We start from the raw sequence: 26,964 nt of genomic DNA on the forward strand, positions 1-26,964 counted from the left end.
CCAGAACGTTAGTTGGAAGCGAGATAAATTTGCATGAATTATTCTTGCTGACTGCACATTCTGGCCGCGTTATATTCTTTCCCATCCCACGGAATAAAATACATTAGGATCGATTAACACTTCCCGTTTATTCGTCATGAATGGTGTTCATATAATTCATGGAAACTAAATAACAATTCCCAACAACTTCATTGGGAATTAGAATTGGCCATACCTATGCAAGTGAATTATATACACATGAATAAACCTGAAAGCTTGAAGCGTTAAACGCGAAGCGTTACGTTTTGTACTCCTCAGTAGAAATCTGCTCCACTTGAAATTCTATTAGAAGCAGGTGATCAACAATGACTCAGTATCGTCAGTATGATCAAATCCGTCAGAAAGCATCATGTCCACAGAGTCACAAAGTGTATAGGGCCCGCAAATATTGTGCATAGCACATTACAGCAGCAGAAGCAGTGCATTTTGTTCACCGTTTGATCCTTATCCGCCTCACCATAAAGATCCTGTTCCTAATTTGTGACGAAATGGTGGCTTTACGTAAGGAGCATTTCACCAGTTTGCTTCAGAAAGGTGCAGCATCTAGACAACATATCATTGGTTCGAATTTTCATGTTATTCCTTTTTGTTATTTTCGTTCAAGCCGCTCCTTTCTAGAAGCCGTACTACTTCCCGCATGAGATTCTTGATTTGAGTCCACGGCCATTCACAAGAAGAAAAAGAAAGATCTAGGCGTCGCGCACCGAAGGAGCAACTGGGAGCATGTGCTGCGCGGCGTTACTATGGGAACTGTTCGCAAAGTGTTCTGCCAGGGTGTGAGAACGGCCACTGCTGTGAAGAGTTTCCTTCGTTTTTTTATTTGCTCTCACTACATCTAGTCAACAATACCAGCCAACTTACAATTTTTTCTCTCTTAGTCCTCACTATTTCTTTTGCCTCGTGCACTCTCATTTATTTCTAGATAAATATTTACCCCTTCATAAATATGTAATACAAGCGATGCACACTTTTAAAGGAATATTAGCGTCCTCCGTCATTCACTTATGACCAGGTATTCATTTTCGTTCAAGCAGCAGGTCGCCATGCCGTGTTATAGATTTCAAGGCGTTCGAGCAGCTCCATGCACATGCTTCGCCTGCAGCCCAATTATTTCCGATTCAGCATGCTAAAAAAGGAAAAGCGAAGATAAAAAGAGCACTTTAGAAAGTGCGCTTTTACCAAGATAGCTTGTAAAGGTTGCTGCGAAGAAATTGGAGCGTATGTCTGGTTTATCAACCACAACTGTACTCAGTCATCCCGCCGCGTACTTTATTAGCGTGTCTGGGACTATTTCAGATCAGCCAACTGCCCCTTGTACTTGTCTATGGCTGGCTTGTAAATTTCCTCAAAGTAAGGGTCCTCGCGCTTGACTCGGTCGTAGTAGCTTGCCAGCTTGGGAAACTTCGAAATGTTGACAAACTTGTTCTGAAATGTAAAGCAATCAGACAATGAATAACTTGTCAGATCAACTGTATGGGCAGCAAAACTTGGCAACTCACACACGCAGCTCACAGGCACTGCTATCAATATTCAGTTGATGACAACCACGGCCAAACAAAGGCAAAGTAAATTATGTGCGACGTAAAAGAATTGCAGGCAAGAAAGACCGCAGTGTTGTGTCTGCTGAGGACAGCATTTTTTTAGCTACACAATAAATGACAAAACAGGCTGACTCGCTAAACAAGGTGGCATTGCCGTTTCATGGATTACAATCTGCAAGTAGCTAGGGCAATAGCAGGCACCTAAAACAAGCGAGGCAGCTATTAAACTGGAAAGGCTTGAGGATCAAGGGCGAATGTCTCTACAACCTTCGGTTTGCAGACGGCATTGTTCTGTTCAGCAACACAGCGGACGAGTTACAACAAATGATTGAGGACCTTAACAGCGTAAGTGTAAAAGTGAGGTTGAAGAAAAATATGCAGAAGAGAAATACAATGATCAATGGCCTGGCAAGGTGAGATGAGTTCAGGATCGCCTGGCAACCTCTAGGCTCTTTGAAGGAGTACGTTCCCCAATGTCAAAAGGTAAAGTAACAGGGCACTCTTATCAAGAGAAGGAAATTTACAATAGAATATATATATGGGTTGGAGTTCACACGGAAGACATCGTCAGATCCTGACAGGGAGCCTACCGCTATCTTTGAAAAGATAGATGTGCAATCAATGCATTGTGCTGGTGCTGACATTTGGGCAGAAACTTGGAGGTTGACAAAAAAGCTTGAGAACAAGTTAAGGACCGCGCGAAGAGCAGTGGAAGGAAGTCTGTTAGGCGTAACGTTGAAAGACAGGAAGTGAGCGGTTTGGGTCAGAGAACAAAAGGGGACAGCCAATATTGTAATTGACTAGAAGGGGGGAAAATGAAGCTGGATCAGGTGACGTATTCTGTAGTTTAGATAACCGGTCGACTATTAGGGCTACAGAACATGTGCCAAGAGTAGGGAAGCGGAGTCGAGGATGGCGCAATTCGCTGGCGCAATTTCGAATCTGTTGCCCAGGACAGGGGTAATCGGAGATCCCAGGAAGAGGCTTTCGTCCTGCAATGGACATAAAATAGGCTGACGTAGATGACAAAGATGATGGTAACGGGAATGGTAGATGCAGATTTCGCTGCCTCTTGATCCTAAGTGTTAGGGAAAACGCAGGCGCCAAACCACAGTCGAAGTGTCGAGATTGTGGCCTACGGCACAGACCAATCTCATTCTCTGGGGACAAAGTTTAGCATAGTTCTTACCGCAGAAGTGGGTTTTCTGGATGTTTCTGGCTGAATTCGGTTTCAAGGAAAATACGTCATCACCCGGCATGTCTTATTGCAGGACTAGTGTTGCCAAAAGCATGGCATTGGAACTGCACAAAGGTCCCGTAATTTTCCTCGCCATGTTAACATGCTGCGAAGTGGATGTCGTAAAATTGAGGCCCCCTTTGAGTAGTGCCAAGACGCAGAAAATATGCAGATAGAATGTGAACTATGTCGTTTTGCGTGATGGAAAGATCAGATTACTCGTGTTCTCTTGGATCGTCCTGCATTCGTAAACTCACAATATAAAGGTAAAACGCAGTATTTCAGTTGTTCTTATTCATTGTAAGTATATTAGCAAAGTAAAAACCTAATCGACAATGACAGTAAGTTCACTCTTATTTCTAACCAATATCGACCCTGAAAAAACATGAGATGTTAAGGGAAATGATTTCCGCTAGATTTGTTCATAATATAGCATTAAAAATTGCCTACGTTATCTAAAATTTACTCCCAAGCTGTAGCGACAATTTTAGCGATATGCCAAGTAAGTTGGCGTAAATTACCGACTTTTATCTCACCGTAGCGAGATGTTTCAAAGAATGTGGTAATACTGCACAGGATGGCACAGATATATTGAGTTCGTGTATGAGTGTAACCATCTGTACTACCCTTGCAGATGTGCCGGTCACCAGCTGCCTTTTCTACAAGCCTAAACAAGAAAACAACAAAGACTACCTAAATATCTTCACTGTAAGAAAGGCTATAGGCCTTCAAGTTCGTCATTGTTTTACTAAACCTAATTTATTTATTACATTGCTCCTGCCGTTTCAAAGCAAGTAGCCAGTTTTGGCTCTTTCCTATCGCTCGTTTTTGGTAACTGAAGAGACGCGCTCGTCGCCGAACGCTAATTCTGGCTCCCAAGTACCTGGCAGCATTGCCGAAGGCGCGATGCGTATACAAAGGTAACATGCTTACGCAGCGGCATATAGTTCCGGGCGTGATTTTCTGATTATTGCCGGGGTTAGATAGCTTACTTTTATTGTGAAAGCAATACTGCTCGCACTTTCGGCCCATCGGTGCTCGTGGCGCCTCCTTACACAGCTGCGCGTCACGTGACCGTGTGACGTCACGCCAGACCGAGAGACGGGGCCCCAGCTCGCGGCATCGATAATGGAGGCGAAGCCTTGCGCGCCGCTTCTGCGGCGCTACCGAGAGAGGGTGGTCGCTGGTGTGACGTCACGCTAGGAGGATAAATGGGGCTACAGCTCGGCTCCTTGCAGTGGTCGTCGCGCTGCCTTGCGCTATGTCGGATGATTTATAGCCATAAGTTTACCAAAGGGCAACCATGTCCACACCATCAGCCGAACCAAGGCCCAGCCAAGGGTATTGCTTTCGCAACCTTCCTGGCTTAACCAAGCTAAGCCTTCAGCCAATTTTTTTGTTTGGTAAATGATAGGTTACAGCAACACATGACACGTTAGGTCATTTGCGCACGCAAGTCATTTACTGCGCGTTAATATATAGGGCTATTTTTATCTGCGCTTTTTTGAAGCGTGGGAGACGAGTGTAGTGCAGGACAGAGTCTATGACGTAATGTGTGGAACTTGGCTGATTTGGCTGTAGCAAATCAGAACGTACTGCGCGTCGACTTCTGCACAGGGAAACGGAAAGCACCCGAATTCGTACTTTGCCTGACTTCTCACTTGCTGGCTGTGCATGTGCCCCTGCCTGTTGTTGCAAGTGCCGTTTCAGTCATTTAGATCGTTATGATGAGTATGTTCTCGCAATGGCACAGGATTGAGCCGACTCGGAGAAAGAAGAGCCTCCGGAGATATGTGTGGTACAAGGAATGAACCCGGGAGTGGCGTCATTGTGAGAAGAGAGGCGAAGAGAAGGCAGCAGCGGTGGAAGGAGCAGCCTGTTGGACGATAGGATAAGACACTCGCCTATGGCTGGTATTCCTAAAATTACGACTCTAGGCCTGAGGTGATGTATGTCTGCAGGGCTTCCAGCGAAGCATCAACCACAACATCTATGCTCGTGGCCTACCTACCTGGCCTACACTCATACCCAGTACTCCCACGTTTTCTGGCTCCCTGTCATGGCCTCCCTAACCTTGAGTACTTATCAACATGACAGCACTGACACAGCACAGACCACCCACTTCGATCCGTTTTCGCGCTTGTTACTGGCTCTCCGCGCTGGCCGCAAGAAATTAAAATCCGCCATGGTTTAGTCTCATCTCACGCTATGGGCAATGCATTGGCTGTGTTTTGTCGTAAATATTGAAATCAGCATTTTTGTTTTGATGCAGCTAGGACTACAGAGGAGCCGCTGAGCCATAAAGTTGTTTGACTTCCACTTCGCAGATGGCGCCACAGCATTAGCACTGGTGATGTGTTGGCAATGCGAAACGCTATGAAGGCCTAAATATTCACTGCATCGTTAATTTTGTACTCCACTCTAGTATGGTAAGCAAGGCGCCGCTGCTGCATTCATGCAAGCGCAACTTAGGGTTACAGCACCAGAACATTTCTCACGGAAATCCACGGACTTTGGAGTATGTACCGACAGGATGGCAAGCAGACGCTGGGCAGACGACGCCATGAAAATAAACACATCTTGAGGAGAATTCACCCTTCCTATTGGCTAAGGAGTCCTGCAGCTTAAATAGCGCTGCAAGAACACACTGAGAATATAGCTCCTTAAGACTCATGTGCTGTTGCATGAGAGCTTTGTGGTTACTCGCAGTGAGATGCTGCGCTTTTCGCGTTTTTCAAAATCTAAATATTTTTTTGCCTTCTTATCCGCGCTCTCGAAATGTATTCTTCTTCCGTGGCTAATAAATATTTGATTGTAATTATTTTCTACGCGATCTCTTACTACTTTCAGTATTTCCATGACATTCAGCCACGGCAGCTTCTACTGCGGCTGCAACAGACGCCGTGGAAACCTCGGCTGGTTCAAAAGAGCAAATGTTGGTTCTTTTTTTCCGTGGAGGCATAATGAATGCAAGAACTTTAACACTCTATATTCACACGAACAATGATAAAATAGAATTTAAAAACAAGGTTCAGCTCAATAGGTTGTTGTGTAATAGAGAAATTTGAATTTGATGTGAAGTTCAATTTGTCGCTAGCAATACGTTTGGTACGCAGACCTGCATTCCTTTAGCAGTTTGATCCTGTTAGACTGTTCAGAACTACACGCATTCAACATATTTGACAGCAGTTGTCTGCTGTAAGGAATTAACACGGCACGAATTAATAAGAAAGCCGCACTGTTATTTAGTCCTGTAAAGATTACGTGAGATACGGAAATTTCAGAGAATTACTGGAAAAAAATCCCGAACTTTCTATACTTGCATGCGCCCGTTCCTTAAAACTTACTTTCTTTGAATGAAATTGAGACATAGCAAAGCTATAAACTACGTTATAAGAACGCCTAAAGCTGGAAACGCTGGCCAGCCTTTCTGAGTCACCTTAACCCTGTTTATAACCATTATACCAAAGCTCCTAAAGTAACTTATGCGTACTTGAAACTTGAACACATAGGCTTTCAGAAAATATATATATATATATATATATATATATATATATATATATATATATATATATATATATATATATATATATATATATATATATATATATATATATATATATATATATATATATATGCCTAGAAATATCTATGTGTTTCTCAGTTTGCCTTTTTACATGTCTATTACGATAGTCGATCGTAATACCTACAGTTATTTCTCAATCCTATAGTCGGACGGTTGATGGCTCAATTCCACGCTGGTCTTTCATATATCGATAATCGTAAAATAAGCTACTGACTACGTTAACCTGAAATACGGCACGTGACATTTCCAACAACTGATTACCTCTAGTGCAAGAAATCCCTTTGAAATTTCGATTCGTCGGTTGCCAACGTAAATCGTTTCTGTATTAAGCAGCTCTGTATCAACAGGGTCCTAGAGATTGCTTTCGATTGAGGTGGTCATGACCCGGCGAAGCATTACCTCGAGTACCAGAGGGATGCGTCCGGCCAATGCCATATCGGCGACGGTGAAAGTGTCGCCAACCGCGAACTTGTCATCACCAATAAGGTGTTCCAGCCCTCTGGCGAAATTCTCTTCCAATGCTGTAATCTCTTCGGTCGTCGGCTTCGTCTTCCGACGTATTATAGGGTGCTGCACAAAAAAAAAAGTGGCAGTTTCGCCCGCAAGATGAAGCATCGATTGCGAGATCAAATTAGTGCACAGCTATAAGAAGTAAGAATAGTAGTTACATCGGCTATATAAACTCGAAAGCGCTCACTTACTGAGTTAACTAGCACATGGTATGAGCACGCGAGCAAACACGAACAGATCACATTGAAGGAGCGCGCACACTCGTTGTCAAAACGCTGGTGTGAGAAACGTGATAGGACCAGCAAGCGAAGTAACCTTCGTGTGGTCTATCGCTTCAACACAAGAGCGGCGAGCACACAGTGCGCACAAAACTATGAGCCGTCTGCAGACAATCTTCAAAATACGGCGGGCGTGGCCGCCCCTTCCCTTCCTCCCACGCTGCCTTCCCACTTGCCTCCATATTCGAGGCCAGCTCCAGCGCTGGAAAGCTGGCGCCACCGTCGGTGTGACGTAGCATGAGGGATCGCGTGGACACAGCGGCCGCGTCGGCTGCTTCGGAAGCGCCGAAGCCAGCTGAAAACGACAGTTTAATATCCCACCTGCGCGGCAGTTCTGATCAAATGGTGAGACTTTCAAGGCTTGTGTGCCCGCTTGACAACAATTGAAAGCACTATAATAGGTAGTGACTGCCTTTGGAAGCGTGCAGCATGGCAGGCTAACGTTTGGTGGCGCAGTGCCGGACGTACGCAAAAGAGACCGGTGCCAGCCCTATTCACACCTGGCAGCAGGACAGGAAGAACCGGCGTGAAGCTTGGCTCGTGAAACAGAACCGGCAAGCAGCCGTCGTCTACAACTCGGTTATGCAGCAAGCACAGACGCTAGGAAGATTTCTGCTACGGCGCCGGGACTGCCATGTTCTGTGAATAGGAGAAAACGCGCAGTGAGATGCTCGCCCATGCTCGCAACCCGGCTAATGTCATAACTGATGCTAGATACTGGCAAATTCACTGTGTGGCGAAGAGGAAGTTGAAGAAGGCGCTCTTGAGTCGGCTGTGCGCGCGATCAGCGTTCGCCTACTGCCAGTGCGACTAGACTGTGCCTATTACCTTATAATAAATAATCTTATTACATTTGGTGGAAGGTGCTGCACTCCCCGACCTCACCCTGGAGCTTCGCAGCCGAACTTTAACATCTGCTCCAACCGCTACTATGAACGACGCTCCCAACAATCCGCTTGGCGCATCTGCCGCTCCTGTCATGTGCGGCGCCGTGCAACGGCAGCGGGACCCTCCTGTTTTTAGCGGATCAGGTGAGACTGACGTAGAAGAATGGCTCTCTACCTACTAGCGCGTCGGTGAACACAAGTGGGATGACCCGACGAAGCTCCGTAGCGTCATCTTCTATCTTGCTGACGTTGCGAACCTCTGGTTCCACAATCACGAACGGCAACTGCAAACCTGGTCCGCTTTCAAAACTGCATTCGCGGAAGTCTTCGGTCGCCCAGCCTTGCGAAAACTCCGTGCTGAACAGCGCCTCCGCCAGCGCGCTCAACAGCCCGGCGAGACTTATACTAGTTACATAGAGGATGTCGTTGATATTTGCGCCTGCGTCGATTCCACCTTGACTGAAGAGGACAAGGTGAAGCACATCCTCAAGGGCATCGAGGACGACGTATTTCAAATGCTCCTGGAGCGGAACCCTACTTCTGTCGCAGCTGTCGTCACTCTTTGCCAGAGCTTCGATGAGCTGCGTCGACAAAGGGTCCTTGCGCGCAGCGCTCTCGCACCTGGCGACTCTTTCGCGGGCCTCACGCTTCGCTCAAACACCACGCCAGCAGCATCGCTCCCTGTTGCGATTAAGGATTTCATTCGTGAGAAGGTGGCGCGCCAATTGTCTATGCTACCTCTCGACGATGGACCTCCCCAGCCTGACACATCTCTAGCTGCTCCCATTAGGCGGGCCATTCGCGAGGAACTTGCTGGGTCTTTACCTTTCGCCCAACCCGGCCCTCGCGTGGCTGCACCTCTGACCTATGCAGAAGTCGCCGCGCGACCTGCGCCGCCGACGTTCTCGTTTCCGGCGCCAATGCGACTTCAAGCTGCACCTCCTCCTCCGTCGCCTCCCATTCCATCTCGACGCCCAGTTCAGACCCCTTGGCGCACCCGCGACAACCGGCCCATATGCTTCGCTTGCGGTGTCGCCGGCCACGTTGCGCGCTTCTGCCATCGTCGCATGCCACCTGCTAACGCTACTGTCGCACCGCCTGGATATGCCTATTCCCACGATACTACCGGGCATGCGATGCTTCCCGACCACGAGTTTTCGCCGCCTCCTCGACGCCCTGACGGCACCCATCGTTCGCCATCACCACGTCGTCGCTCACTTTCCCCCTTACGTCGCCGCCAGTCACCTAGCGAGGGAAACTAGTTGCTGCAGTTCCGCAGGCACGAACTGCAAGCTTCGCGACTTCTACAAGGCCTGCACAGTCGCCACGCAATCTATTGGACGTTTTGGTCGAAGGAACCGCCGCAATTGTCCTTATTGATACTGGGGCTGCAGTTTCTGTTATCGACGAAAAGCTTTGTCGCAGCCTCCATAAGGTCACAACGCCGTTAGCTGGTATGCTTCTAAGCACCGCGACTGCGCAGCATATCGCCCCGCTTGCTCAATGTACTGCCAGGGTGGTCATCGACGGCATTGTCTATGTTGTTGAATTTCTCGTGTTGTCATCATGTTCGCATGACGTTATTCTCTGCTGGGACTTCTTGTCTCACCATCGTACCATCATCGACTGTGCCCGGGCCGAAGTGGCGCTCTTCCCGCTTGCCGATGCCCCGCTTCCTGACCCCTCTGAACAAAAAGCCTCCAAGCTCACTATTGTGTCCGATACGGACATACCACCCGACATGTGTGTGCTTGTGCCCGTCTCTTGCTCTACCGCGCCAGACGCTACAGTACTTTTTACACCATCGCCGATTTTTCTACGTCGCAAGGCCCTACCTCTCCCAATTGCCATCCTCACCACTGTGTCTCGATTATCCTCAACGCTTCTGTGTAACCCGTCTCACTACCATGTGACGTTACTGCGCGGCGAATCACTCGGTCGTGTTCAGCCCCTTGACCCGCTTCAGATTCTCGATGTTTCCGACGACACGGCCTGTTATGAACTCGACGCCCTCACTTCTCCCGTGCCGTGCACATCATCATCATCATTGCCGTCGTCGTCGTCAGACGTTCTTGAATCTGTCGTAGACGCCGATCTGCCGCCTCCATATCGCCAACAATTCCTCGCGCTTCTTCAGAATTTTCGCTCGTCGTTTGACTGTGACCAACTACCTCTGGGGCGTACGGCAACCGTCACTCACAGCGTACACACTGGTTCCCATCCTCCTTTACGCCAGCGACCATACCGCGTGTCGGCAGCCGAGCGAGAGATCATTAACGAGCAGGTCGACGACATGCTGCACCGTGGCGTCATTCGCCCTTCCCACAGTCCTTGGGCGTCTCCTGTAGTATTAGTTCGCAAGAAGGACGGGTGAATACGCTTCTGTGTGGATTACCGTCGACTCAATAAGATCACTCGTAAAGATGTCTATCCGCTGCCTCGGATAGATGACGCCCTCGACTCCTTGCAAGGCGCGGAGTACTTCTCATCTTTGGATCTTCGCTCCGGCTATTGGCAAGTGCCGATGGCAGATGATGACTGTGAGAAGACAGCTTTCATCACGCCCGATGGCTTGTACGAATTTACCGTAATGCTATTCGGGCTCTGCAACGCGCCCGCTACTTTCGAACGTATGATGGGCACCATCCTTCGCAACTACAAGTGGAAAACATGTCTGTGCTACCTTGATGATATCGTGGTGTTTTCGCCAGATTTCCCGACGCACCTCGTTCGCTTGCGTGAGATACTGACCTGCCTTACCTCTGCTGGCCTCCAACTTAACATCAAAAAGGGTCGTTTTGCGGCTCGCAAGTTAACAATATTAGGTCACGTTGTATCGAAGGACGGTGTGCTTCCTGACCCAGCCAAGCTTCGCGCGGTCGCAGAACTTCCGACGCCCTCTAATCTTAAGGCGCTCCGCAGCTTTATAGGGCTCTTCTCTTACTTTCGGCGTTTTGTGCGCAATTTTGCGACTATCATCGCACCACTGACCAATTTGCTTACCGCTACCACCGGCATCTCCGCGTGGTCAACTTCCTGTGACGAAGCCTTCCAGCAAGTACGTCGCCTACTTACTTCGCCACCGATTCTTCGATACTACGATCCCACAGCGCCTACTGAGGTACATACGGACGCCAGCGGGATCGGACTTGGTGCAGTCCTCGCACAACGGAAAGACGGCTATGACGAGTACGTCGTCGCATATGCGAGCCGCACTTTAAAGAAGGCAGAAGCCAACTACTCAGTAACAGAAAAGGAGTGCTTGGCCATTATTTGGGCGCTCGTCAAATTTCGTCCATACCTATATGGTCGCCCTTTTGACATTGTCACCGACCACCATTCACTTTGCTGGCTGTCGTCGTTGAAGGATGTGTCAGGTCGCCTAGGCCGATGGGCACTCCGCTTACAAGAATATGATATCCGCGTTGTCTACCGATCGGGCAGAAAGCACTCTGACGCCGATGCGCTTTCCCGATCGCCGCTACCTTGTGATGTGGCTTCAGTGTCTCCGCTCTTCGCATCCATGTCAGCCTTCAACGTCGCTGATACGCCGGACGAGCAGCGTAAGGATCCCCTGCTTTCAACTATGCTGAATTTCCTCCACGACCCATCCGCCACACCCTCTTCTCGAACACTTCGTCGCCAAGCCGCTCACTTTACTGTCCGCGACAACGTTCTTTACCGCAGAAATTATTTGCCTGATGGTCGCAAATGGCTCCTGGTGATACCACGACACATGCGTTCTGACATATGCACTTATTTTCATGCTGCTCCTCAAATGGTCACGCCGGTGTTCTGAAAACGTATACTCGGCTAAGGCAGCGGTTCTACTGGCACGGCATGTATCACTTCGTGCGCCAGTACGTACGCGCTTGAACGGCGTGCCAACGGCGTAAAATTTCACAGCGCCCTCCTGGTGAGCTACAGCCGCTGCCCTGCCCGGCTCGGCCCTTCGATCGCGTCGGCATAGACCTATATGGGCCACTTCCCTGCAGCTCCTCGGGTAACCGATGGATAATTGTAGGTGTCGACCACTTGACGCGCTACGCCGAGACTGCCGCACTCCCGGCGGCCTCTGCGCGCGAAGTTGCGTTCTTCATCTTGCGGAACTTCGTTCTTCGACATGGAGCACCACGCGAAGTGCTCAGCGAGAGGGGACGTGTCTACTCGTCCGAAGTCATCCAAGCGCTTCTCGCTGCATGCAGCATCGTTCACCGCAAGTCTACAACCTACCACCCGCAAACGAACGGCTTGACAGAGAGGTTCAACCACATGCTCGGTGACATGTTGACTATGTACATCGCCTCGGATGACAGTAACTGGGACACTGTTTTGCCGTTCGTCACGTATGCCTATAATACGGCCACACAAGCTACCACTGGCTTTTCGCGCTTTTTTCTGCTGTATGGACGAGAGCCCCCGTGTACTATGGACACAATGCTCCCATACCGACCCGACGCTTCCGAATGCACGCCTGTGTCTGAAGCCGCCAAATACGCCGAGGACTGTAGGCAGCTCGCGCGAACCCTTACGACGGCTGCTAAAGGTCGTCAAAAGCTGCGGCGTGACAGTGGCGCGCTTACACCAGTTTTCCCGGCTGCTTCCCTTGTTTGGTTGTGGGTCCCGCCTCACAGCCCTGGCCTTTCGACCAAACTCCTTGCACGCTATGATGGCCCCTACCGCGTCATAGACCGTACTTCCGCTGTCACCTATGTTGTAGAACCTGTGACACCTTCACCAGACCATAGGCATCGCGGGCGTGACACGGTTCATGTCAACCGACTTAAGCCGTACTATGACCCCCTCATCCTGCCTACGCCGTAAGTCGCCAGGATGGCTCCTCTTCTCTCCCGCGGGCCATTGTGGTGAAGAGGAAGACGAAGCAGCCGCTCTTGTGTCGGCTGTGCGCGCGATCAGCGTTCGCCTACTGCCAGTGCGACTAGACTGTGCCTAGTGCCTTATAATAAATAATCTTATTACAACTGGAATTGAAAGGAAGCGGTAACAAGCACATTAAAAGAGCATCGCATATGGTCATGTTTGTGTTATGAATTAAAGCACTAGATTACGATACAGAAGCCGCGAGAAATCGCGCGCTGCAGAATACCGGTAAACATTCAGTGCGACGCAACTTGAGAAATAATATTGAAACGTCCTAGAATTCAGAAAAAATAAATAAAAATTGCGACGTCGCGAGAGCACATCACAACCGCGGTAGGCATCAAAGTCTCTAAACGAAATAATTTTTGAACAGCTCTGATAACATCCACGCAACAATGGTCGCTTGTGTACTCTCAAATGCTCATGTTCTGCGGCCTAAACCTCACGGCACGGTGCAACAACGGGCTCGCAGCCAAAGCGAAGCAATGTTCGCGGACATGCATGCCCGGTCGGTCCCTAAGAGACCTCTCTAAGAGTAAGAGACTTCCCCCGTTTTGATAGTACTTACAGAAATGTCCAGGAGGCCTGCCACTTGGTAGTTTTACTGAGCGTCGTAAGCCAAACCTATCAGGAGCATGCCGCGTGATCCCTCCTACTACGCAAAAGAGGCGCTTCCGACAGATGGCGACTCCGTAAGCTCTCGCCCCCAATATGGCGTGAGAGAGAGAGAGAGAATCAACTTTTGTGCTGAGCCCTTAGTGACGGTTGGTGCGCGCTGGCACCAGATGGGGTGGAACCTTCTTCACAGGTCCCATATGCGTCCAGCAGTTCCTGGCCCCTAGCCGCCAGCGCGAGCTGGGTCGGTAGGTCGGGGCTGGACAACAAGCTCTCCCATCGCTCGGGGGGGTTGGGACTGGGGGGCGTGAGAGATTGAGCTGCAATCATCAGTTCCCCTTGCGCCCGGTCGCGAAATGTTCATTTGCAACCGTTGCACATGCCCGCCCCCATCTCTCTACTCCCACCCCCATGGCCTTTCGCGCGAAGGAAAACGGCACGGTTGCTCTCTGCTTCCTTCGTTCGCGCAAGCCAGATTGAGCCTCAATCGGCAGCTTCCCTCGCATGTTTCACTCGCATACCGCATACAACGCGCGGCGACAGTTTTATCACCCTTGGACTTCATACAGAACATCACGGCGATGGCGACAGCAAAATTGCGCTTGGAGCGTCTATATTGAATCTTGTGCTTGTTTGTCTTTATCCGCTGGCCGTGTTTCCCCGTCTTACAAAAGCTATCGCTCAGCGCAGGCCGCGCCTGCATGTATCGGAAGTTTCTCGAATGTTATCTATGGATCTATACGCTGTCTGTTGTCACTGAACCTTGTGTAATCTGATAGCATGTGTGCGCGACGCGAATTGCATAGTACTTCCTTGAAGACACGCGGGCACCAGCGATTGCTCTGGAACCTTCAATGACTCATGTATGAAAGCCGACGTGCTTGACCCACTGAACACATTTTCGACAACCGCCGACTGTGTTCGCCGCTGTCATTGTTTGAGCGGCGCATGTTTTGGATGGCACAGGTTCGTCGGAAAAAACGCAGATTTCGTAACTTGCAGTTTGCTGCTTTCTTCACCACCACTAATATGCGACAACATAACTGCTATCACAATAACAATGAATGCTAATTTCGCTTTATTTACAAGAAATTATATTATAGGCGAGGGAACAGAGCGCCGGCTGCCGTAAGCTCCAGCAGAGAGAAACGTTCGATACTCGCACTTGTATAATCCACTGCGGATTATTCCTTAAGTGAAACGACTAGGTTAGAATTATTTATGGCTAACTTCCTTCGGAGTAGAGTAATTTTGAAATTTAGGATGTGTTTCTGACGCATTTCTTGCCCATGTAAAGAAGACACCTCGTGAGCAACGCAATATACGCATGAAGATATGCACTTGTCCAAATCTTCTTTCTGCCTCAATTCAATGAGAAAGAAATATTATAATTCTAGCAATCTTTATTTCCGCAACAGTCTCCAGATGGCTATAAACGAAGAAGCGGTAACTTATCGAGCTCCTGAACCTTACACTGTTCGACAATTGTGCCAATAAGGACAAGGAGAATATGAAAATTAACAATAAAGACTACACACAGGATTGCAACTACTCATAACGAGTTAGCAGAAAGACAACGTGCTTTAAGCAGAAAGCACGACACAATAAAATAAAATAATTAAATAAATAAATATACACACCATAGAATCAGGAAAATTACAACCACGAGTGGGGATTCAACGTCCAAACACCCTTGCTGTGCAATTACTGTGTCTGACAATATTGAATATGGGCGCATTCGTTAGACAAGCAGCTTCCGTTCACCACTTTATTAATTTCAGGTTGCTAGTGGGCGTTATGTGTGAAACATACACCGTAGAGAATTTAGGGTAATCGCGCACTTCAACATTTCAGGCAAGTAAAAAGTCATAAGTGTCTATTTCCCAGCGGTTTGCACGAAGTAATTGCTAGAGCACGTCATGTGGTCGCAGTAGGCTACGGCTGTCAACCTACTACTTCATGTACTATCACGTTCAATATGACTTGCAACACGAGAATCCATTTTGCGTATTTTATTTATAGTCACCCCAATAGTGCCATACAGTGCCCGTATGGCATTATGGCAGCGCTTAAACGAAAAATTGCTAAACTACGTTCCGATTATTGGTAGCACACTGTTTAAGCGAGAAATGGCACTGGCCATTTTTTGTTGATGCGAAAGCGTCAAATGCCTCATTGAGTGAAAAAATGAATGCAATTCTCCTCATCGAGAAAGCTGTCGGAAGAGCGGAGCAGTGATTCTCCAGTGTATCCTATGTGTGGAGCTCGGGGTTTTTTCTCTTCGTTGACGCTTGGCTTCAGCTTCACGTTCTCGCACAGACGAATTGGTTCTCCGGCGTCGCTGTTTTTTATGAGCAAACGCCCGCCATGGCCAAACGCCAAAGGCGGTAAAGACCGGCTTTTTGTTCGCAGGTTCTATTCAGAGAGGCTGTAGCGCCCTCTCTTGACTAGTTTCGGTATTAGCCTGGCTGCTGTGGCGCCTCTCTTGATTAGTTTTGGTATCAGCCTGAGTGCGTGAGGCCCAACGACATTTGACGGACGGCATCCTGGGCGCCTAAAGTTCTCCGCCCTTAAGAGTCGTCTTTTGTCGTCTGTAGCAGCGAAATTTCACTAAAACTTACACTGCCATTGGCTACAACGCCACGGCATGAGCACGCCTCGATGTAGTTCCCGTTGGCTGCGACGCTGCATCAAAAACTCGCCTCGGCGGAAAGTGTACGACACCTTTCTTGCTTTTCAACGCTTTGTGGAGGTCTGATTCTGGCAGAAGGACTGATAATTCAAGGCCGAATCGCTGCTTTTGGGTAATCGAAAATCAATACCTTCTTGAAGCGGCAAGCTCCTCTGAGGTTAGGTGTTCTTTAGCGGTGGGCAGACCGCGTCAGGCTGCGACAAACCTCAGTTTCCATGCTGTGACCCTTCGCACCCACAACCAGCTACTGTGTCTTGAGAAGTCGAAGGGAGCGTGCACCAATGCAGCTCAATCATGTAGCGTAATGATGTCCACTTCTAAGCACTCGTCTTGTGCAAGGGGGAGATTGGAAGCCTAGTGCTTGGGCCATTCTTCCCGTCTGGGTAAGCCAACCGCTCCTAAGCACTAAATTTCACTGTCGATCATGGACCAGACTGAAGTGCCCTGAGAAACTAGGCCGTCTAGATTTTCTTTTACATAACAGTGGTTGCACTGAGAAAGAGTGCGTACTATCTGCTGCTCGTTGCTAGGCTGCTGATTTCTGTGACCCTGTTTATGACAAACTATTGCCACCTTGTAGCAACATCTCGGATCCAACCAAGAGCCACCGTTTAATCGGTCCGAAACTAGCATTTCAATCAATGGATTGCCTGAGTGACAGCTATGTACTCCGCAAGTCAGGTTCCAAATAAAGCTTTGGTAACCGGTAAAGCCATGGAAGTGCTAGCTGTTTTGGTGGAGCGATTCCGGCTTTCGCCGTGAGAACCTTTACAGCTACCTCTTCATGGTTGTTACTCAGGTAAGTCACAGCACCATAAGCTGCGTTGCTTGCGTCCATAAAATCGTGAAGCTCATATGAGTGCAAGGCGCTAGTTAGTAAACAAAGCACGGGCACATAAAGAGTCCTAATATCACGCACTTTTTGCACCACGTATGCTCCACTCCAGGTCAAGTTGTGTCAGAATTTTGCGACTCCAATTCTCTCCCAATTGCCAAATGCTTTGAAAGAGCATCTTGGCGCGTAACAGAAAGGGAGATTCAAGGGATAGATGGTGGAACATACGAGCGGAGGCGCGCACGATGGACCGTTTCGTTCACTGAATTCCTTCTAGACATTCAATAACCGAATCCGCGTTTAAACTTCGGTTGTCTGATCTGGTGTTCCACAGTACTCCAAGCATCATCGTTTGCTCCTGCTGTTTCATGAGTCTTTTCATGTTCGTGTAGTTAGTCGCCCACTTTTGCAACTCTGCGAATATTTTTGTAGTCTGCTCGTATAGTACACAGGAGGCCTGCGCAGAAGGTACCCTGGTGACGATGTCACGCACATAAAAGCAACTCGCTACCTTCTCAGCTATTTGAGTGTGGTTTCCGGATACGCACTAAGTAACCAGCGCACCTAACGGCACGCTGGTTATGAGGTAATCGTGAACCTGATGCATGTCATATATTCATCTTGGCTTTTATTTTTCGAAGCAGAAAATTCTTAGGGCACCCCTGACGGACGGTTTGATTCCAATCTGGAAGCAGATGTTCTGAACCTCATCCACGACTTTGAACTGGCGCACGCTAAAGCGGAGCAACGCCTTCAACATTTTCTTGCTGAGGTTAAGGCCTTTTTCCAGGAGGTTTTTCAGCGAAGTCTTTCCAGTGCCATCGTAGGTGACTCTGAGTTTTGTCGGGGGAACAATTCCCTGATTACTTCACGTTGGAGTCATACAGTTCTTTGTGATAGCCACATCCTCCATGACGCGAATTGGTTCTGCATGACCATCCTTAAGATACTCTCTGACTGCTGCACCGTAGCTAAGCAGGACGTCTTTGTTCTGAGATAGCCGATGAAGGAATCCGCGAAACCGTTTGATAGCTACCGCACGATCGTCGTGCAGGTGTGCTTGTAAGTCGTTTCAAGGCAGACAAACTTCATATCTGTTCTTGCGCAAGTCAATGGTTTCGTAGAAAGCCTTCAAAAACTTCCTTGTCATGGGGCGAAGCCTCAAAAGCCTCAGCAATCCCTAAGCTTTCAAGCTACCAATCCTTATGCAGTTCTAAGGACACGGAGACAGGTGTCTTCTAAATACAGAGACGTTTTTTTTGTGTGTGTGAGGGTGAACTGGCTCATCGTTGTTTCTTGGTCCTTGAAATGTCCAGCCTAGTACAGCTTCAATTCAAACGAGACCTTTCTATTTACCATCGCAAGCGACGTCCTTTCCCACAATCTTCGACAACTGGTCTGACCGAATAATTAAGCGAACAATTTCTTCTTGGTGAACGTTCGAGAAGTAAAGAGCATCAGATAATCGTCGGCCACGATTGCATTGGCCTTTGATTAATTTATGGTCTTTTGAACCTTCAACAAGGATTTCGCATATGTGTGCTATTTCTAGTGCTTCGGTCACGGGATGAACACTGTCGAACTTAATTGGTCAGTTTCCTTCCACTAGTCTTCGACGAGTACTTCGCCCGACACCTTTATTCCCAAGAACGTTGACGGTAAGGTCAATATTTCCTAACACATTGAGGCCCCTCTTTCTTGAGACATATTCCAGCATGCAAGTTCGCTGTACACCGTTATCCAGCATACATCTGATGTAGCAATCACCCTTGGCGCCCTTTATCCAATAGCCAAGCTCTGAACGTTCGCAGAAGTATGGTGCCTATGCTGCTTCGCTCATTTCCGCCTGACGCAGCATACATGGAAGGACTGCTCGCTGTCAGTTCTGGTGGCGTATTTACGTGAGCACATTTAGCGCCGACTCTGGAACGCATCCAAGAAGCGTGTCTTCCTTGACGATTCTAGCAGCTCGTCTTACCTGTAAAGACCCTTGTTCGGTGTCCCTTGGTTGTACACCTGAAACAGCAGCCAGCCATCGACAGAAACGTTTTCTTCGAAGTTATCAATCGTTGCGTTACAATATTATGCTGAATGTTCCTTCTTGCAAAAGACGGGCGCCTCGTCCCTCGTCATGGTGAGCATAATAGCCATAGTTGCTTTTGCGCCATAAAACCCTACGTAACAACTAAGGTTCGTCATGTCATCGTGATTGAGGATTGTGCTGACACAGAAAGAGCTACAGAAGATTATTTTCCTTGAGATTACCGATCAGTGTGTCAATCCTGCGCTGAATATTCCTTCTGCCCAAAGACGCGCACCTCCTGCTTCGTCCTGGGGAGCATCATAGATGCAGTAGTTTTTGCGCCATAAAACCCTACATAACTAACTATGCTCCGTCATGACGTCGTTATTGAGGACTGTTCTGAAGCAGAAAAAGCTACAGAAGATGTTTTTTTTCCAAAATTACCAATCGTTGCGCTACAATGCTGCGTTGAACGTTCCTTCTGGCAAAAGAAGCGCGCCTCCTCCTTCGTCATGGTGAGCACAATAGCCGTAGTTGCTTTTGCGCCATAAAACCCTACATAACCAGCTAGGGTTCGTCATGTCATTGCGCTGATGCAGAAAGAGCTACAGTAGATGCTTTGTCTTGACATTACCGATCGGTGCGCCACAATCCTGTGTTGAATGTTCCTTCTGGAAAAAGACGCGCCTACTCCCTCGCAATGGTGAGAATAACACCCGTGTTGATTTTGTGCCTTAAAACCCTACATAACTAACTAGGGTTCCTCATGTATTGGTTATTGAGAATTGTGCTGATGCAGAAAAAGCTACAGAAGATTATTTTTCTTGACATTACCAATCGGTGCGTCACAATCCTGGCTTGAATATTCCTTCTGACAAAAGACGCGTGCCTTTTCTCTCGTCATGATGACAATCATAGCCGTACTTGTTTCCACGCCACAAGATATACCTTACTATGCTTTGTCATAACATCGTTTTTGAGGATTGTGCTTATGCATAAAAAGCTACAGAAGATTCTTTTTCTTGACATTACCAATCGGTGACATTACCAGTCCTGCGTTGAATGTTCCTTCTGGCCAAAGACGCGCGCCCCTTCCCTCGTCATGATGAGTGTCATAGCAGTAATGGCTTTTATGCCATAAACCCCTACATAACTAATCCTTCGTCATGGCCTCATTACTGTGGACAGCAGGTGACGGCGTTGGCTGCCTCTTACGGCTGCCGGAAGGCTACTGTTCACCGGCGTAGGAGATACGTTGCTGGTATGTCGACTGCTCCCTGCACTCAAGCCCGAGAAGAGGGTATTGGATCAATTGTTAAAGTTCTCGTGCGAACTCGGCTGATCACTTGGACTTAAGGTCTCGAGTTGATGCCACCGGCATTATTGCATGATTATATTTTGTGGAATTGATTTGTTCAGCAAATAGCATAGCCTTGCGGCGCAAACCACATATTGGGCAAACGGGTGCACTTTCCAAAAATTGCCATTTCAAATAAATGGGTGTATTAGTTCCCTTAAACACTCTTTAGTGGGGTACAGGCATTGAAGTACAGACACGAGAAGCCACCCTTAAAGTTGCAATTTTCCTTTGTATGTAGAATCGTATACAATAAAAGAAAGTGCAAAAAATTGTTCACTTTTGGCGACAAAACTAAACCAAATAATCAGATAATAAAATGAAAATCATCGAAATTCATTTTTGCATCTAGTTGAAACTAAAATACTGCGCAATTGTAGTCATTTTAATAATAACAGTCTTTAGTCAAATTAACTCCCACCTGTCACTGATATAACAACACACTAAACCAGCCCTGGTTAGTCAAGCGTCGATGTTGGTTATGAAAATATCTATCAATGTTTCGGACTGTGCAGGTGCCTTGATTGCATTCGAGAACCGTTAGAAAGCAGAAACACCTAAAGGCTGTCCAGGCGACTGTTCTCGCAAAGTAGGTCTATGTTGAAGTCGTTCCATAAAATATTGTCGCATTTATGGTCATTAACTAATTAGAACAACCGGTCTAAGCACTCGAAGAAGCATTTGCTTTCATCATTCGGTGGTCAGTAGTAAAATGCTGCATGGTTGCAGATTATACTCAATAGTTTACTGGAATTGTTTGCAAAAGTAATGTTGGGTGCTAGTCCACATTCTACAGTTTATTTTATCAGGAAGGTAAACCACCTCCTCATGGAGTTTATTGTTGCGAAGCTGCCCTAATACTAGTCGTATTAGCAGTTAGCGTACCTGTAAAATATAACGCCTGGCCTGTCGAAAATATATTCGACTGCAGAACTTCGCTCAAAAGGTATTCAGCTTACGTTGATAAGACTACAAAGAGATCACGCTCAGAAGATTTGAAAACCTGATGGTTATCCACAAAATGCAGGTGAAAACTGAGTACTCACGACGGTGTCTATCATTGCATTGTGGATTGTAGTGGCAACTGCTGAGAGAATTTGGTCTATGCGAGTGCGAGTCTTGATGCAAGCCGGGTAGAGCTCCGACTCGGGGGAGTACTTCCGGAGAAAATAGTAGACGATGGCATTGCTGTATAGAAATAGGCAAATAATGGTCGTCTTTGTTTGTATGTATGTTTTCAGTTCAAACCAATTTTGTTTAACCATTGAAGCATATTCGACTGTTAGCTCGAACGCCAATATGTTTCATGAACATTCAAGGCCGGATATTTCTAAAATGATGCTACTCTTAACATTGCCGCTCAGCAAACTTGACTTCTTAAGTCCTCGGCTTCTGATTAGAATATATAAGTTGTGCCTTGCCGTTATAATAAATGATTTCGGCAGAACCCATCTCGTGATGAGGGTCGACCTTAAAGGGATTAGCATTGAAGCAAGGTAGTGACACACCGTACTTCCGCCGCTAAGGCGTATGTGCTGCATATGCAGCCAAGGTCCTCTTTCGCGCTTCCCGTTCGACAGGCTGCCCCATCTAACAGCACAGCCTTGAAGTAGATACCTGGTGTGTATGTGTATAGACATATTTATACAATCACGTGCAAATGTCTCTGACGCGGTTTTGATTCACGAGAAATATTTTTTTGTCATTTGCGCATACCCAAAGCATCAAAGAGGTTAATGAAAAAGCGGCATATTATCATCAGCAGCAGCCTATCTGCATGTTTACTAAAGGAAGGACGCTTCACCGAGCGACATGCAATTGGTCTTGTCTTGAGGTAGCTGATTTTTTATCGCATCTGGAAATTTCTTCATTTCATCACCCCACATAAATAATTTACTGGCATCCTCAGCTGCGCTTTAGTTCCCACAGCACCCATTCTGTAAATCTAATCCTCCTTTGATTATCTGCCCTACGCATTACAAGTCCTGCCCAGCTCCATTTGTTTGCCTTGATGTGAACTACAATATCCGCTATCCCCGTTTGCTCTCTCATCAGCAACGCTGTATTTTTTTCTTACACCGTTACGACTGAGATTTTTCGTTCCGTCGCTATTTGCCCCAATATGTTAGCAGCGGTAAATTAAAGAATTGCACACTTTTCCTTTCAGCGACACTGGTAAACTCGTGGTCCGAATTTGGTAATGCTTTCCGTATGCACTACAGCTCATTTTCCGTCTGCTGTAAATTTTCTTTTCATCATCAGGATCCCATCTGAGTAATTTAGCCAGATAAATGTACTCCTGCACGCACATTACAGGCTGACTGGTGATCATGAATTCTTGTTCCCTTATGAGTCTGTTAAATATAACCTTTGAATTCTGCATAATAATTTTCTGGAAATACTAGTAATCCATAAAAATGAAGACACTAAAAAATTTAACTCTAGGTCCATTAGCTTGCTTTAAGTGCTGTATAATATATTCACCAAGATGACTTCTATTAGATTCATGATAATACGACTTCAACAAACCAAGAGAACAAGTTGGCCTAAAGTAGGGATGTTGTACATTAGATCTCTTTCGGGTAATCAACCAGGTAAACGAGAAATTTGCGGAGTGCAGTAAGGTTCCCGGTATGCCTTTTAAGATTACGAAAACACATTTGATTCCATAGAGATACCAGCAGTCATGGAAGCATTATCTGATCGAAGATTACAGAAGGTATACGTGAATATGTCGAGAAATATCTACAAAGATTCTACAGCTATCTAGCTTTCTCATAAGTAGAGTAGAAAATTACTTATAATGAAAGTGGTCCTGGCAACTAGACCCAATATCTTCAATGTTTTTCACGACATGCTCAGATTTCGGCTATCAAACTCATGTATCAGGTTCTAGGAACCTGTTTAACTCAGCACAGGAGCCCTACCTATAAGACCATGTGCTCAGTGAACAAACTTCGCTTGGGTCGAGGAAACTGGCTAGAGAAGGACATACATAGAGCAATAGATATCGGCAAATGCAAAAAATTTCTAAGACTAATATTCTTCTAATTCAGTGACATATATATTTTGATAGTCATGGAAGCTAACGCCGTTGTTTTATAAATGCACCTGTAAGGGTGGAAGACCACAATTTCTCGCAGTTGATTTCATAAATACTTTTCTAAACACACAAAAAGAGGAAAACAGGTGCTTTGAGGCAACTGAAAGGCAGTCCCCATTATGGCTAAGAAAACTATCGGGATTATGGAAAAAGTAAAATACTTAAGTTCTCCTTAGACTAACCATGCATCTAGGAGACTGAGTTCAAACGGCATTTTCTGTCATGAATGAATTATGTTCTTAGACAGCTTCTCAGTTGATGCGAAGACATTAGGCACAATTTTGAGGCGGTAGAATTGTCGAAGTGCATCAGAGCCACCAACAACAATTTCCGGATTGTGTTTGCAACATGGCTTTCCCGTGCGATTCAAACAAAAACGAAGAACATGGTCAGGCGGCCATGGCAGGTTTCAAAATATATGTTCTGAAATGCCTAATAATTAGTGACACTGCGTCTTCAAAAGAACGTTAACGAGGAATGTAGCCATAATTTCATATATGTTTTCACTGACTGCTGCACAAACATTTCTATGAGCCCCCTGGTGGTATGTTGCCCTGCGCACTAGCCGTGGGTGTGTCGACCTAGCAGCTCGGAAGATGTCTGGAAAAGAAGTATTGTAAAATAACTGAACATTGGCCTTGTGCTCTGTGATCCCTTTATGTTGTCGTTTAACTTGCATTTAAATATAAAGCATCGACTTGCAAACGCCACCCCCTTATTAGCCCGTGAAGCAACAGCGCCCATTTGGCGCGAACAAAACTTAATAATATATGGGGTTTTAGGTGCCAAAACCACTTTCTGATTATGAGGCACGCCGTAGTGGAGGACTCCGGAAATTTAGACCACCTGGGGTTCTTTAACGTGCACCTAAATCTAAGTACACGGGTGTTTTCGCATTTCGCCCCCATCGAAATGCGGCCGCCGTAACCGGGATTCGATCCCGCGACCTCGTGCTCAGCAGCCTAACACCATAGCCACTGAACAACCACGGTGGGTGCGAACAAAACTTAGAGAGTAGGGAAATGGAAGCGTTGGGAACCAAGTGCTTGGCTTTTACTCCTGTTCGGTTTTCGTAGTTGTCCGAAGTCACGCTGTTAAATTGTTAATGATGAACAACTAAATGGGAGGTCCCATTTTTATCAAAATTAAGCCACCACTTCTCCTGCACGTGATGCACCTCGATGCTGCACAAGCAGCCACGACCAGGCTAGACCCTGAAATAGGTATTATGCAGCCTCCACGGTATCCACATGCGATAACCACTTCACATTCTCCCAATTTCTTTTTCAGTTCAATTTGAGGGTTTTTGATTGCCTCAATGCTGATAACGCTTGCAGTGCGCTTGCGTCTGCTGCCTGGGCTTCTCATCGCGCGGGGTACCCCTGTGAACATAGCCTTGTCCGTTATTTAGCCTCTAAGATATTCCCTTGCAGATAAGGCGATTGCTTGAAAATCAATATGAACGCCGTATACCATTCGTGTTGTTCACCCAGTTCTGTGGCAAAAAAAAAGATCAGATATTTTTTGCGCCTTTCCTTGTGGATGGTTTTAGGTAAATAGCGATATTACTGTTTTTCATTGCGTGGGTATGCTTGGAAACTTGTTATTTCGAATAATGATAGCCTTTGGAGCAAAGACGTCAATTTTCTTAGACAGCTTCATGCAATAATTGGTGCGACGTGTTGGTCTTTGTTAATCTCGACGTGCATTACCCGCTCTTCTGACTGACATTTGAACAAGTCTAGGCTAATACACCTCTATCATTCGGTTCTATTTGCGAAATAATTTCAGTTGGTGAATATGTCTCGTTAGGGGTGACAACATATGCCCTGACTGAAACTGCGGCACAGAAAGTGTCGAGCCCATTTACTTGAAAGTGATTGGCAAAAAAACATTAGCAAGGAGGACTAATAGCCTATATTGTGATGCTGAACCACCTCAACCTCGTAGGCAGCGATGACGTAGATACCGGAAAATCGCTTAGATGTAGTAGTATATTTCACATCATATATATATATATATATATATATATATATATATATATATATATATATATATATATATATGTCTTCGTTTGTTTCACTCCGGATAGAAAGACTTCAGCATGGTATCTACATATTGGTTCAAGCTTTACCTTTCATAGAGAATAAATCCTTCATCATCAATCGCAGGAACTTTGTGGAATGGATTTATCTGGAATACGGACAAAGTAAGTGTGAGTCAGCGCAATTATCCCAACATCCTTCTCAAAACACATGCATCAAAGTGTTTAGTGACGTACAAGCTTCCTAAAGAAACCATTCATAATAATTATCAACATCGTCCACAATACCTAGCGCAGACATGTGCTATGTATGTGGCAGATTCATAAGTTATATTTTCAGTATTTGTTTATTCTGCCAAGCTTTTAGGGGAACATTCCTCGAGCGCAAAGGCTCTGGTGTTCTTTTTATAGGCCACGCCTAGAAGAAACCACCAATGAAGTCATTGAGATATTTGATAGTGAAAACTGCAACAGCGCCTAAGTACAGGAACACCAGAACACAGTATAAATACATGACCTGCAAGCACTTCATAATAACGCCTGCAAATTTCAACGATAGCGCTTCGTTCAGAAGGCATACACTCCATCTCAACTATGTGCGCCTTGAAGAATTCTTAGTCCTGCTCCTATTGCCAAAAAGTCGGCAGAATGAATTTAATGCCAACGTTGACAACGTCCATTATATATGACACGCTAATACTTAACGTGGTTAACTTGTTGGAGCAGGTGCTTGCTCGAAAGCACACAAAAACAACATACTTCATCTCGAAAATATTATGTGCCTACGTTTTAGCTTATTGAAAAAAAAATCTAATGTAATACAAAGTGAAGAACTGGTGAAGTGGAGAAGGAGAAAATCTTGGAAATTTTGTTTCGATTCTCTCAGCTTGCAACACAGAAATTCAGATGCCGTACTTCGGTGGGAACCGATCATATACGGGCAGCGCGCAATTTGTTAATGTCTAACTACGTATATTTCTTGCATTACGGCAGACCTTGAGGTATTCATCGCTGAACTGCTCCTTCTTGGCAGCGTCCAAATTCTTCAGCTTCAACTCAATGCCCAAATGCTTGGCAAGTGTACGCACAAAGTTGCAGGGTCGACTCCCATTTAGGTTGTATAGAGTAATGGTCATGACTGGAATCAAGGGTTTGTGCGACGCTCCTTCCGCCACACACCGACAGTGAATGGTGCGAGAGAATGATGGCGAAGGATATATAAAGGCCACAAGCCCAGGGATGCAGCCAGCGACGCACCTGGATGGCTTTACTAACAACGACATTGAAAACAGCGTACGTGTGCAACAGAGATGGAAAAATGGCGGGGCGGGCGTTC

General features: G+C 46.6%; 1 protein-coding gene across 1 annotated transcript; it reads right to left on the reverse strand.

Moving 5' to 3' along the window:
- Window positions 1-1,272: 1,272 nt before the first annotated feature.
- On the reverse strand, window positions 1,273-26,794 carry LOC142574178 (glutathione S-transferase D1-like). Its single transcript, XM_075683328.1, has 5 exons — window positions 26,624-26,794; window positions 25,719-25,777; window positions 21,528-21,669; window positions 6,803-6,973; window positions 1,273-1,464 (listed from the first exon to the last, which is right to left on the reverse strand). The coding sequence occupies exons 1-5, from the start codon at window positions 26,762-26,764 to the stop codon at window positions 1,327-1,329; spliced, it is 651 nt and encodes a 216-aa protein (XP_075539443.1). The 5' UTR covers window positions 26,765-26,794; the 3' UTR covers window positions 1,273-1,326.
- Between the last annotated feature and the right edge of the window lie 170 nt (window positions 26,795-26,964).

This window comes from Dermacentor variabilis, chromosome 3 (genome assembly GCF_050947875.1).
Source record: "Dermacentor variabilis isolate Ectoservices chromosome 3, ASM5094787v1, whole genome shotgun sequence".
Classification (NCBI taxonomy): Eukaryota; Metazoa; Arthropoda; class Arachnida; order Ixodida; family Ixodidae; genus Dermacentor; species Dermacentor variabilis.

Excerpts from the sequence above, each read along its gene's own strand:
- LOC142574178 (XM_075683328.1), bottom strand. The coding sequence starts at position 26,764 with ATGACCATTACTCTATACAACCTAAATGGGAGTCGACCCTGCAACTTT. Across the intron at positions 21,670-25,718 it reads GGATTTATTCTCTATGAAAG|CAATGCCATCGTCTACTATT; the intron begins GTAAAGCTTGAA and ends ATTTCTATACAG. Across the intron at positions 1,465-6,802 it reads GCATCCCTCTGGTACTCGAG|AACAAGTTTGTCAACATTTC; the intron begins GTAATGCTTCGC and ends TTTACATTTCAG.